Here is a 12,870-nt window from a genome sequence, read left to right as displayed (position 1 = left end):
GCAGGCGACCGGTCGTAAAACTATAAGCTAAATCTTTTATAATATGGATAAAAAACATACCGGTCGTACTATAAGCTAAATGTTTTTATAATATGGATAAAAAACATATTACGCCGACCCCAAATAATAATTGGGACAAAGGTAGGAAGAAGGCGATAATTGTTGTTTATTTTCACCAAAGGGAGACTTTGTACAAAAGTCATTTACTTGGTCTGTCCCATTCGTAGTATACTCTGTTATGTCCATGATACTGCTCAAGTCTATAGGCGACGGTTACCACTTTCCATCAGGTGGGCCGTCAGCTTGTTTGCTATTCTAAGTTGTATAAAAAAAATCACGTTTAATTATTATTTATAATTGCTATTTGTAATAGAGAATCTATCTATTTATCTAACAAAATCTGTTTAGTGGTATATTTGAATTAAAATAACTGGTTTTTGCTATGATTAAAATGAATTTTTATTTGTGAATCACAATCTTACATTATGATACTTACAAGTAGTCAGAAGTCTGTCTCGTTCCATAGTGAGTGTACTCGTATTTGTTTAATTTTTATTAATAATACTATTTACTTAGTAATGGAGGTGAAGTCAACAGCTGTATGTGACTCGTTTATTATTTATGATCAGGGTGCCTACCATGGAATGAAATTTCGAAGTTTCGTACTCAATTTCGTGTTTTTGTTCACATCTAAATGGGCCGGCTGCTCACGTAATCCTGGAATGTGAGGCTGTGGCCCATCAACGTTTATAAATCCTCGGAACGGTGAGGTCGCTCCGTGAGGCCTGTGAAGAACCCAGGAAGCTTCTGCGCTTCTGGGCGGAGCTAGGTTGGTTGCACTAGCCACGACTCATACGCACAATGGCCAAGTGAGAGGCTAAGCGCGGAAAATGGAGTCCTTTTCACACACATTCACCTAAATGGGCCCAGTAAATGGAGCTTAACATTTTGTTCGTCATAAATCCTACCATAAAAGTCTAAAGGAATAATATATTAATATTTTTAATGTTTTCAAACGGCATGTATTATGTAATTTTAACATCAAATTTGTGTTTCGTTCAGCTCTGAAATTTCGGAAAACATTTCATGGTAGGCCCTCAGTTTTCTTTATATAGTGTAAGAGAAAGAGCACTTATAGGTAGATACAACAAAATTAGTAAAACTAAATAGATCTCTTCAAGGAACATACCTATATATTAGAGTTTAAAAATATATTTTTTTATACAACTTAGAATGGCAAACAAAGTAACGGCCCACCTTATGGAAAGTGGTAACCGTCGCCTATAGACATGAGCAGTACCATGGACATAACAGAGTGTACTGTTTTGCCCACAATGCCCTCCATGCGTTGCCATTTTTGAGGACTCGGGTGTTATTCCTCTGTACCGTGTAAATTCACTGCCATATCCCACTCTTCAAACCGAAACACAGCCATGCAAACACAACTGCTTCACGGTAGAAACACGAATGGGACAGAGGTCCAAAAATTATATTAAAGAACAAGTTCACTTTAAGTTGATCGTGTCTAAAAACATAGCTGTCAAATTTACTTTTTTAACTATTATATATACTTTTTTAAATATTATATTTTTCCTTTAATTTTGAACATGAATATCACCTTGATATACTTCACCAATAAAAAAATCATGCAAAGGAGGGTTAATTATATTTTTAATGACACAAAAGCGGCAAAGAAGTATATACAGCCTGTTTAATGGTAAACGATCACTATAGCCTATGGGCGCCTGTAACACTAGGAGCGTCACGTGCGCGCTGCCGATCCTAAAGAAACCTTAAGAACACCATACTGTAGTCTCTAGGGAAAACTTCAGCAGCAGCAAGCTCATTCCACGGTCTGAGTGGTCGTTTAAGAAAATTTCTCTGAAGCCGCACTGTACGCGAACATTTAGGTTTAAGCGTCATAACTAAATAGTTACATTAAGGCTGCCAATTTGTCACTTTAAATTTATAGCCGTCATTCTTTTAATGTATATAATATCGAATGTCATGCAGAGCAGTTGTTGGAGTGCAAATTTAATGCCGTTTTATATAATATTTATTTTATAAATGTATTAATTTGTAATCTGTTGCCTTGCTATAAATAAATAAATATATAAATGTCACAGCTTAAATTCTCACCAAATATTTTACTCCACATCTACGTAATGACTGGAACGATTGATATTTTGTAAATACCACAAATTTACCATAACATAATTACCGTGGTAATCAAGATTACCTACCTACTTAATGGTACGCAACCATCGGAACCGACTGCCTACTTAATAACGCGCTTTAGAGAGCACTGTTCTTTACAATTTTTACATATGTAATGTAAAATTTACTAATAAATTACCATAGTATGCATGGGTAATATCTGTACCGCAGGGGGGGAAAGGGATTATTAGTATTGCGGACTACCAGTCCCATTGCTAGCAATATACCCTGTCGGGTCGACCTGGTCCCCTCTGGAAACCATCGTGCTGAAACCCAGGTGTATTCATCACGATGAGCTAATTGACCTGCCGTTTCATTCTCATCTGTCATACCTCACTGGTGCCCCACCAGTGTATACCTATAGCGCAGGCGGGTTTACCATTCCAGTATATATATATATATATATATATGTATATATGTATATATATATATATATATATATATATATATATATATATATATTGCTTTTAGCATTAAGTTCGCCATGTACACATATTTGTACTAATGAATAAAATATTACCCACCCGAGGTTTTCCCAAGAGACTACAGCATGGAGTTCTTCAAAAGGGGGGTAAAAAGGTTTCTTCAGGATCGGCAACGCACGCGTAATACCTCTGGTATTGCAGGTATTCATAGGCTACGGTAACCACTTACCATCAGGTGGGCCGTATGCTTGTTTGCCACCTCAGTGGTATAAAAAAAAACCTTTAACCCACAATTTCTGGTGTATAAAATACACCGGTTTACTATCCTAATATTCATCATCAGTAAATGATTTGTGTGTTTGTCAGTTGGACGAGTGCAGTGACTACGAGCAGCGTCGGCGATTGCGAGCACGTCTGCGCACACTCATGGCTGAGCAAGAAGGTATTTGGCGCATACCAATAATAGTTACAAATTTATTAGATTAAATCGGCCGCAAACAATATCTACTATTATGGTCTTTATATACTATTATAGTATTTAATTTGTTTAATTTTATGATTATGAATCGTAATTCCATTTTTGTAATAAAATAAATAAACAAAAACAAAAGCTATATTCTAAAATTTTGTATATTTCCATAGCATGCGCGAGCGCCGTAACGGAAGCGCTGGCGGCGGCCGGCGAGGGGGGCGACAACGCGGAGGGCAACGAAAACGAGGCACGCGGTGAGTCTCTACTCCTCCCGCTGCTGCAGGGCCTGCTGGGCAGCGGCGGCGAGCGGCTACTGGCCGGGCTCGGCGCCGCGGGGGCCGACGTTGTCGCCGACGTGCGCCGCTCGTTGGCGCGCCTGCGGGCCGCGTTGGCGCCGCCCGCGGACCACCCTCAGGCGCGTGCGCTCCTGACCCTAGCTGATAGGCTCGAGGACGCGCTGGACAAAGCTGACCGCCTAGACGGCTGCCGCAGAAAACCACGCCGCCGCACTCGTGCGAACCGTCACACAGTTGGTGTTACGCATGAGGAGCTCGCGGAGGCGCGACGACTAGTGGATCGGGACCAGCTATCCATGAATACCGAAAACGTCGAACCCCCTACATCCTCGTCTGGGGCGCCTTCTGTCATTTCCGCTGCCAATAGTATCGATGAACCTCCCACGCCGGAGCGTAAACAGAGCATTGACGAGGAAATGGTCAGTTACCACAATGCTGTGGCCGTAAGAGAAAAACAGGGGCCGATACAACAATCTGCCAGTATTGAAGTGGCTCCCAAAGTGAATCGGGACGCACGTGTAGTAGAAAGACGCGCTCCGGGAACTAGGAAGCCCGATTTCTTCCGTCACTCAGTCGCTGATGGATTACAACCACCGCAGCCGCGCGAGGTATCAAGTCGTCGTTCTTCCGATTCGAAGAGTGGTATCGCAGCTATAGCTAATAAGTTTGACGCCCAAGCGAGAGATGCACGAGAAATAATTCCAGCTAGACGCGCTCCATTTACTCGATCTCCTCCGCTGGTTGATACTACAACTGTATCTAAAAAACAAATAACACATGAGGAACCTAAACGAGCACCCCTATATAAACCACTACCTCCGACTTACAACTTTGCTGCGCCTCCACCTGCAGAAGATTTCTCCAAACCTCTTAATCGATTTAGCAACAATAAGCGCAGTCGAATGAAACGCGCAAATACAATAGACATAGGTCGACCGCTCGGTGGCTACAAAATAGACAGCGATACTGACGAAGAAGGTGGAATTCGTCATATACCTATAGTGCCAGAATTTACACCGCAAACAGAGAATGATAGGAAATTCGTTGCTTTCATGCGTAAAAACCAAGAAAATGACCGTGCTGTTAACGGTCAATCAAATTGGAGCAATCGATTTGGTAATATAAAACATACATTTGAAAGTCGTGAGCGTGATGACCAAAGTAGGTCTTCCAGTACTTCGTCAGCTAAACGATTTTGGCGTTCAACGGAAGAAACAGCGGTCTCTGCACCTCGCCCTCGCAAATTCCTTGCTGATGTTAGTAATACGGAGATAATCAAGCCGCCGTGGGCGAATGAACGTCGGGAACCACCCCGTGTTTATATTCCCCCACAGACACAATTGTCACCACAAGTGCAACTGCAATCACCACAAATGCAGCTATCACCAGCAATACCAACTACGCCTCTATCGCCCCAACATCACCCGTCGATACCGCAATCACCGACAAGACCGATAGCTACAAAACAATTCGTCGCTAAACCAATTCCAGTGAATCAATTTTCACATGCACCGATGTCAGCATTTAAACCACCAACAAAGATAGTTTCCCCGACGAGCGCACCATCTCATATCTGGAGTCCTCCTTCGTTGAGTAGTGCTGTGTCTCCGACGACGGAGATTCCTCCTACTTATCCCGTCGGTCCGAAACCAATCACTCCTAGCCCTACAGTTCCCAGTGTACCATGGGCGACTGCTGAATATGACAAACCTAGACGAGTGGTCGGGCTCGCTGCTGCAAGGTTTGAGAGTGCAAATATTGAGCCTCCACAACCGCCTTCAGCACTGCCATACAGGGAGCGACCGTTCGCCTCTAACCCTCCCACTCCACCGACTCACGCGCACCCATTGATACAAAATTATCCAGTAAAATCAATACCGAGTCAGAATAATCTCGCTGCCCCAGAATTGGTTAAAAAAGTCGACGTCACGAAACAAAATTATAGCCCTGGCCCGATTTCTCAAAAAGTAGATTCTCGAAATTATGGATCTACCCAATTCCCTGGAAAAGTAGATGCACAAAAGCTACAAATAGAATTTTATGAAAAACGAATACGTGAAAGAAATCGACCAGAGCCATTAACGAACGGTCATCGTGAACCTAAAGACCGCAAGCCACCTGCGCCTCCAGCGTACACTGTTACCGACTATACGCCTAGTAATGTGATATCAACATTCGTTCCTCTCCAGCAAACGCCTGACATCGAAAAAGCTCGGGCCCATAAAGTGGATTATCTTCCAGACGTGGTTATGAATGAGAATGATAGAAATAATTATACACATTCACCAAATGCTAGAACACCCAACAATTCCTATTCTCCAAGAAATAAAGGACCATACGTACACCAGAACGGTGACTCGTATGTAAACGGCACCGATGATGGACCGACGACAGAACACGGTAGCGTCGTAACTAAAGTGATGCGAGGTCCTGTGCGCGGAGCGGCCACTATCACGGCCGGTGTCCGCACTCGTCATGACGACGAGCGCCGTGGTGCCGACAACCTCAAGGGAGTACTCGATAAATTGTCGCTGCCAAAGCGTGAAGCGCTCGCACACAGCGATCGCAAGAAGAGAGACATCACGCGTAACCAGGTACGGGCTCCTGTACAGAACGGCCCCTCCCCACTGTCCACGCTCGCTCCCATGCACGCCCGTCCGCCCCCTGCCATTGAGTACGACAGCGTGCCCCAATCCCCGGCCGGCGGGCGCAGCCCCGCGCTCGCCGCATCCCGCGAGTCCGTGTTGTCAAGCGAGTCGCCTGCGAGTGCCGGCTCGAGCCCTCTCAGCAGGTCTGGATCCTGGCACCAGCTCCCAGACCGTATACCTAAATCGTCTTCTCCGCGACGCGTGGTCACTCGAGCAAAGTCGATGCATCTGCTGGCCGTCCCCAAATTGTTCGAAGGTGGCATTTCACGCGACGACGTCACAGAGAAAAAGAGAACGGTGGAGGCGTACTTCTCTGGCCAGGCGACGTCGGCGAGCAAGTCACACGCGGCCAGTGTGCGGGCGCGGTCGGCGCGCGCGTCGCAGGCGCAGTCGTACTCGCTGGGGCGCAGCCGCACCATGCCCACAGTGTCCGAGCTGCAGTTCCTGGACGAGAGCAACGCGGACGACGCATTCGAAGATCTGGTGTCGGCGCTCGCGTAGCGCCGCGCGGACATTCCACTAGTTAGAAGCGGGAGACAAGCGAGACGCGCGTGAGTCGTGTGTGTGTGGGCTGCCTGTGCTTGCATCGCGCCCCGCCCGTGTCCGTCGCATGACCCCAGCCCCTCCGAGCCCTTGTGAACCTGAAACCCTAGGTGTCGATATCCAATTCACGTCGTTGTATATACTGTTGTAAAAGTAACATCTGAATTCATCTCATCTAGCCCTGTAACCGTGTTATTTTGACTAATAGCTTATAAGTATTACCGTACTGTCTTGCTGGTTGTTTTGAAGTGTTTCGAATTAGTGTTACCTAATTCCGTTACAGCTGCGACCACACAACTTAATTGCGTACTTTTATTTCGCAGAGGAAGAAAAAGTAACCACAGTGACATCGAGCGTTAGGAGGAACTCATCCGAGAAAACTGTTAGCAGTAGCACCACCACCAAAACCTCTAAAGGTATAAAGCGATGACAATATTATTGTTCTTCCGTTTACAATATAAATATATACAGTATCATTAATGCCTGTTGCCTCAAAGATTGAAATGATTTTCGAAACGTTCTACCGATTAGAATAAAATACAAATAACTTTAAAGTAATAAAATATTTTATTCACACCTGATTCCATAAAAATACATCTATTAAAAAGTTTAAAATTCGATGTAGGGTATCTACCACCTTAATTTTGATAATTGTATAATACCTAATAATGTTGGACGCGCAGTGTCGGAAACAGTTAGCCGGCCGGCATCCAAGCAAGTGTCGCCCTTCGCCAAGTTCCGCCAGCTCGAGAAACAAAATTCAGTCAACAGTCCCAAGTAAGTACCACAACCCTCGCTCTCCCCTCGTCCTCGCCACACGACAATAACTGTATTTCCAACAATCGTCTATTATCCATAATTTTATAGATATACATAAAAATAATACATGCCTACACAAAATATTGTTACGAACCGTTTATTCGTATATTTATATAGAATCTATCTGCTTGATACATATTTAATGCAATATATTTATTTATTTTGGCAGCCATATCTGTGGATACCAATAAGGAATACAAGTAAATATTCAAGTCCATGATATACATATAAATTAACATAATACAGTAGCCGCTTATTACAAATTATACCCGATTTAATCATGAGAAGCATCATTAGGATAAGTACATATTGTTACTGAATGAAAATTATGTACGCGCCCGTGTGTACTTATCCTAGTACAACATACATGACCCATGTGCATACGATCGGCAGTCGCTTAACATAGTTCATATAGCGCACGCGTTATAATATGTAAATAACTTGCGACTCGCTAGCTAATCGCACAGCGCGTTTCGAGCACTCGATTGTGAGCGCACAGACTAATAACGAGCGACAGTACGTCGAGTGTCGCAGAGACGAGTCGCTAGTGAGACTAACATGAGGCCCCGTTGTAGCTCGCCCAAGACGCCGCAGAGCCCGGGCTCTCCGTCGCAGCCTTACTTCAAGTTCACCGACCCCACGGTGCAGGCCAGCGCGCTCACGATTAAAGAGCGGCTGCTGCAGTGGTGTCGCGACAAGACACGGGACTACGAGGTATACTCCACACCCACGCCCTGCGCCTGCGCCCGAGACCGCGCCCACTACGCACGACCCTTTACGTTTTTAACCACTTGATTCCACTCAGTAACAAATGTCTGGTTTTGTAGTATCGTGTTGAAAGTAGTTTTGTAACAATACTATAATGTTTAATATAATAAAGAAACTGGTTGGGACGTTTCGTTGTACCGCTGACGGATAGATGTATATTTTGCAAGGAATTGTTTATTGATAATTTAAGATTTTGCAAGCGACTTCAATCGCAACAAAATTAATACACGTTAAATACGGGAATAAATCAAATCGATTGTAGAAATATTTATCATAATCTATTCAGAAGTGGCAAAGACACAAAAATCAGGCCACCCTGTTATTGAAGTCGCTTTAAAAAGATATAACTTGCAAAATCTGCATCCTCACAAGCGAGGGCGTCAGGGCGCACCGTTCCGACCGCCGCGTGTTGTTGCTCCTGTTCCCTGTGGCATGCCGCGACCAGCTACGCGCACTTAACACTCCGCGTCACCGAACAACCACCACCGGTTACCGACCACCGTCTACCGCAGTACAAACTAATGCGAACATCGTTCAAATCCAACCAAATAATATAATCACATTATATTTAGAAATTTCCGATTGGCAACTCAGAACAGATCACTAATAACAACCAAAAATTAAATACACTAAACAATGATTGTGTACATACATAAAGTACATATACAAAGTATGTTGCCAGTACATTAGTAGTGGAGTTGCCTAATAAAATTTTAGATATCAAGTAATTAATACCTAAAGAAATAACTTATTAATTAAACCACAAATAATATAATAATCAATTGTGGAAACAATTATAATTAACTAAGATTCTATTCAGTAATCGATTATAATTGATTAAATTGCATCAAACTTCATGTCGATAAGTTAATCGATGTTTATTTCAATTGAACACTATCAATTAATTAATATTTTCATTGGGCAACACTGGTTAGCAGACAGGATTTGAACTACGGCGCGCATTAGTTGCACTGTGCCACCGCTCACTGTCCACGCTTTCTCTGATGCTTCATGTTAGCTACGCTATATTTCTGTATATATTGTTTTCATACGTACTTATAACTAATTAATGTATGTAGTATACTTTCATACACTTGTGCGTTACCAAATCATATAACTTTGGTTTCAAACGCGCGACCTCTGAGTAATATTAATATAATTACACATTAAACACACAGATTTCTCTTAGTGTGATATTATTACTATATATAAAAACAATATCAAATTGTTGTGTGGAAAACGTTAACAAAATAATTTAATATTTTTACAAAAAAACCGACTTCAATTCTGACCCAATTAGTGGAACCACCTTTTCGATTAAACAATAGGGTAATTGAAGAATTTACGATTTTGTCCAACAAAAAAAAAAGATAGTAATAAAATTAACAGAGGACCAACACGGGAATTAACCTTATTATTTGCAAAAAGAATCATCAAAATCAGAATTGAAAAAGAGATCACCTAAAAATAAAGCAGAATTATTATGAGAATGAAAATCTCCAACTTTTTGAAGTCGGTTAAAATTAATTAACAAAAATTAATTCCAAGACACTGGAAGCATGTTTTAAATGCAAAAATATTGAAGCAAAACGTGTGAAAATATAATATTTAAATTGCATGACGTGTGACTCGATTATGTTACGTCTCCTGAGGATGAAATACCGAGACGGGCGCCAGTTGTGTCAATGGTAATCACGTGACAGGTGACCTTCTTGTACCATGGCACAGTAGGCACCTACTATGTACCCACCTACTGCAAATATCCTATAAATCAGGGGTAGCCAACAGTCGATCGTGGCAAGGCAAAAAAATATTTTGCTGATCTAGCGGATAACTTTCAATTTTATGTTTCCCTCTTAATAAAATAAAAAAAATACTACAATACTACATAATTGTATAGTGAACTATGTTGTTTCATTTGTGATTTCGAGAAGTATGTAATTGATAGATCGCACAGGGTTTCGTCAGTAAACAATAGTTCTTGGGTCTAGTTAAGTTGGCCACCCCTGCTATATATATTACCAATCTGTAGAAGTAATCGAAGCACAGTTGAATGTAGAGTGAACACACGGTCACCCCATTCACCATAGATTATTTAAATTAGAGATTATAATGTGATAAACCCACCTACCACCTATTCGTAGTTTCAACTTTTGGGATACCTATTAGCGAGCACCTCCTTATTGTAAGTAGAAAATAAAGTTGGCTGTTAGAAACGAATAGATTTAATGTAATTTCTAGTAGGTAACTAGGTCGAAAATCAATTTTTCTTACTCATTGTCTAATTTCACAATTAGAGACAATAGAAATAATGAACAAAGCGATGAAGCAATGGCTGATTTGAGAAAATATTGAAATCCATCTCTGTTTTAAGAGAGTTGACTTTATGAAATTGTACTTAAAGTACACCAGTGTTTATTCTTATATCTAATTAGGTACATGGATGACCTTTTAAGAAAACTACTTAATAAGACCAAAGTATTAAAAGAGACTGCATCGAATAGTGTTCGACGCCAATAACTTGGTAAATTAATATTGCAAAATAGCTAAACAGGACCTGCTTCTTTTAAAGAACGCTATACATAAGTTTAGAAACGTAATCATATAGAATACTGTAATCTGTTAATTACTTCATTAAATAACAAGATCTAAATCAACAATTCTCAACGTAGGTTCCGCAAAGTCTGCGGTACAGTCAGCTGGGTACCGTAAATTAGTAACATTTGTCTATATGCCCAAATGAACCTCTTGAACTTTTTATAAGCATCTGCAGAGGTAGCTCGCTTTTAAAACAATAGACAATTTGATCACAGACAATGATTACCATTCCCAAATTCACTTCCAAGTAATTTGAAATCATAATGTCTTTGGTGTGGGGAGCAAATCTTCTGAAGCCTTAAAAATTTTAGGACCATCTTCAGTAAAGAAACATTATAATATACAATTATATGACACATGTATTATGGTGTATGAGCAGAATGTGAAGCTGGAGAACTTCTCGACGAGCTGGGCGGACGGGCTGGCATTCTGCGCGCTGGTGCACCATTTCCTGCCGAACACGTTCGACTACTCCAAACTGACGCCGGAAAAGCGCCGGGCCAACTTCACGCTCGCCTTCAAAGTCGCCGAGTAAGATCATTGTCATCATATCAGACTTCTGTTGTTGAACATGGCCTCCATAGTTGGCATCATAAGAATGGTTTCTAGACAGGTGCATCCAAGTATAATAGTAAAATTATTGGGTGTATATATATTTTTTTATATTACAGAAGACATACGTGCAAATAAGGGGTGTTGCAAGCATTTGTTCTTACGAAAGCAGCCAAAATCTCTTTATGATCGCTTCATGATTAGGTTTATGTCCTTGTGCTCATGAAAAAATAATAGAATTACTTGGAATGGTCCTATAACTCAAGATTTTCATGTCACACTGGCGTTGCAAGCATCCTTAGGCTGAGGTGGTCTCAACCGTCACTTATTCCATTAAAATTACATTAATTTCTTTTTGGAACAAAAAATAATAAACGTTATTAATATTCCAGTGAGAAGGCGGGCATCTACCCATTGCTGGACGTGGATGACATGGTGGCGATGCGCAAACCCGACTGGAAGTGCGTGTTCACGTACGTGCAGTCCATTCACCGCCGTTTCAAGGATGAGGACTGACCGCAGTGACCGCCGCCTGCTGTGTCCACTTATACAGGTTGAGTCGGAACGAATGTACCAATAGCAGCTAAGTGATAGTATTCATGCAACTCAATTGTCTATGGGGCTTAGTAAGACACGCTCAAAATCATTTTAATTTTCGAATCTTCTTCAGAAATTATTTCTTCAATGCTATCACTGATTTTCGGCATGGTATACTCTTTCCGACTTAGCCTGTATAGTTCTCGCTGGACACAGTACGTTCACGACCGATCCAAGGCGTTAGATAGCAGTAGTCAAACGTTGTAGTCACAAAAAATTGTATGTTGTTTCTTTATGTTGAGTCCAAAGAGCGTATGTTGTTGATTTGTTTGTTATATGTTATGTGAGATGTTTATGATCATTGTCCGCCCAACTCGTTTCTCCAAGCGCTGTCTCGTACAGTCCTCCTATTTATTGTATAATCTCAAGATATATGTGATTTTTTTTTTATATTAGCTCGTAAGTTTCACTAACAGTTGTACGTTAGGTCATAGTCTGTAGATTGTCTATTTGTTTATCGAATGTTGCGAATCGTTCGCAGGGATCGCTTTGACTTATTTGTTCACATAAGGAAGTTGTATCCTTGTCGTCCGGTACGGTCCCACGGACGCGTACCCCGCACTTTGCGATTTTAACCATAATACCTTATTTTATGCTACTTATTTGACATTAATAACAGCGGCTTCAAATAATCGCGTACTGATTTTATCAAATTATATTATTATAAATATATTTATGTTATTTTATATTGATAATGAATGAAATAAATATTATTAACATATAACAGTGTTTTATTTTTAAATTTCTAATTAAAATCTAAAAAAGTAAAAGGTTATGCACTTCTGAACTGTCGTATCATAACTACAGAGATGAATATAAAGAAAAAAGCGCACGTACTGATTACCAAATAAACGTAGGTTACAAACATTTTAATCTCTTTGGCTGACTATTAAAAAAAATACATAATCTCGTTCGAAAATTCAAATATAACGCTT

At 41.2% G+C, this 12,870-nt stretch overlaps 1 protein-coding gene across 6 annotated transcripts in view; it reads left to right on the top strand.

Moving 5' to 3' along the window:
* LOC113520734 (microtubule-associated protein futsch) overlaps window positions 1-12,659 on the top strand; it is a 110,569-nt gene extending 97,910 nt beyond the window's left edge. For 3 of the 6 annotated variants that reach the window (XM_052897405.1, XM_052897403.1, XM_052897404.1), the window contains 7 exons: window positions 3,009-3,084; window positions 3,285-3,368; window positions 6,925-7,017; window positions 7,285-7,378; window positions 7,996-8,134; window positions 11,166-11,317; window positions 11,731-12,659. In XM_052897405.1, coding sequence (XP_052753365.1) covers window positions 3,009-3,084; window positions 3,285-3,368; window positions 6,925-7,017; window positions 7,285-7,378; window positions 7,996-8,134; window positions 11,166-11,317; window positions 11,731-11,854 — 762 coding nt within the window. In that variant the 3' untranslated portion in view covers window positions 11,855-12,659. Of the gene's footprint in view, window positions 1-3,008; window positions 3,085-3,284; window positions 3,369-6,924; window positions 7,018-7,284; window positions 7,379-7,589; window positions 7,621-7,995; window positions 8,135-11,165; window positions 11,318-11,730 lie in introns of those variants that run through there. The other 3 variants (XM_052897407.1, XM_052897406.1, XM_052897408.1) reach the window with 3 other exon arrangements.
* Window positions 12,660-12,870: the final 211 nt, after the last annotated feature.

The sequence above is a fragment of the Galleria mellonella genome, unplaced genomic scaffold, assembly GCF_026898425.1.
Source record: "Galleria mellonella isolate WM207_F2 unplaced genomic scaffold, CSIRO_AGI_GalMel_v1 utg36, whole genome shotgun sequence".
Lineage (NCBI taxonomy): Eukaryota > Metazoa > Arthropoda > Insecta > Lepidoptera > Pyralidae > Galleria > Galleria mellonella.
Note: the sequence above shows the minus strand (reverse complement) of the source record. Positions and strands in the feature narration are given on the sequence as shown.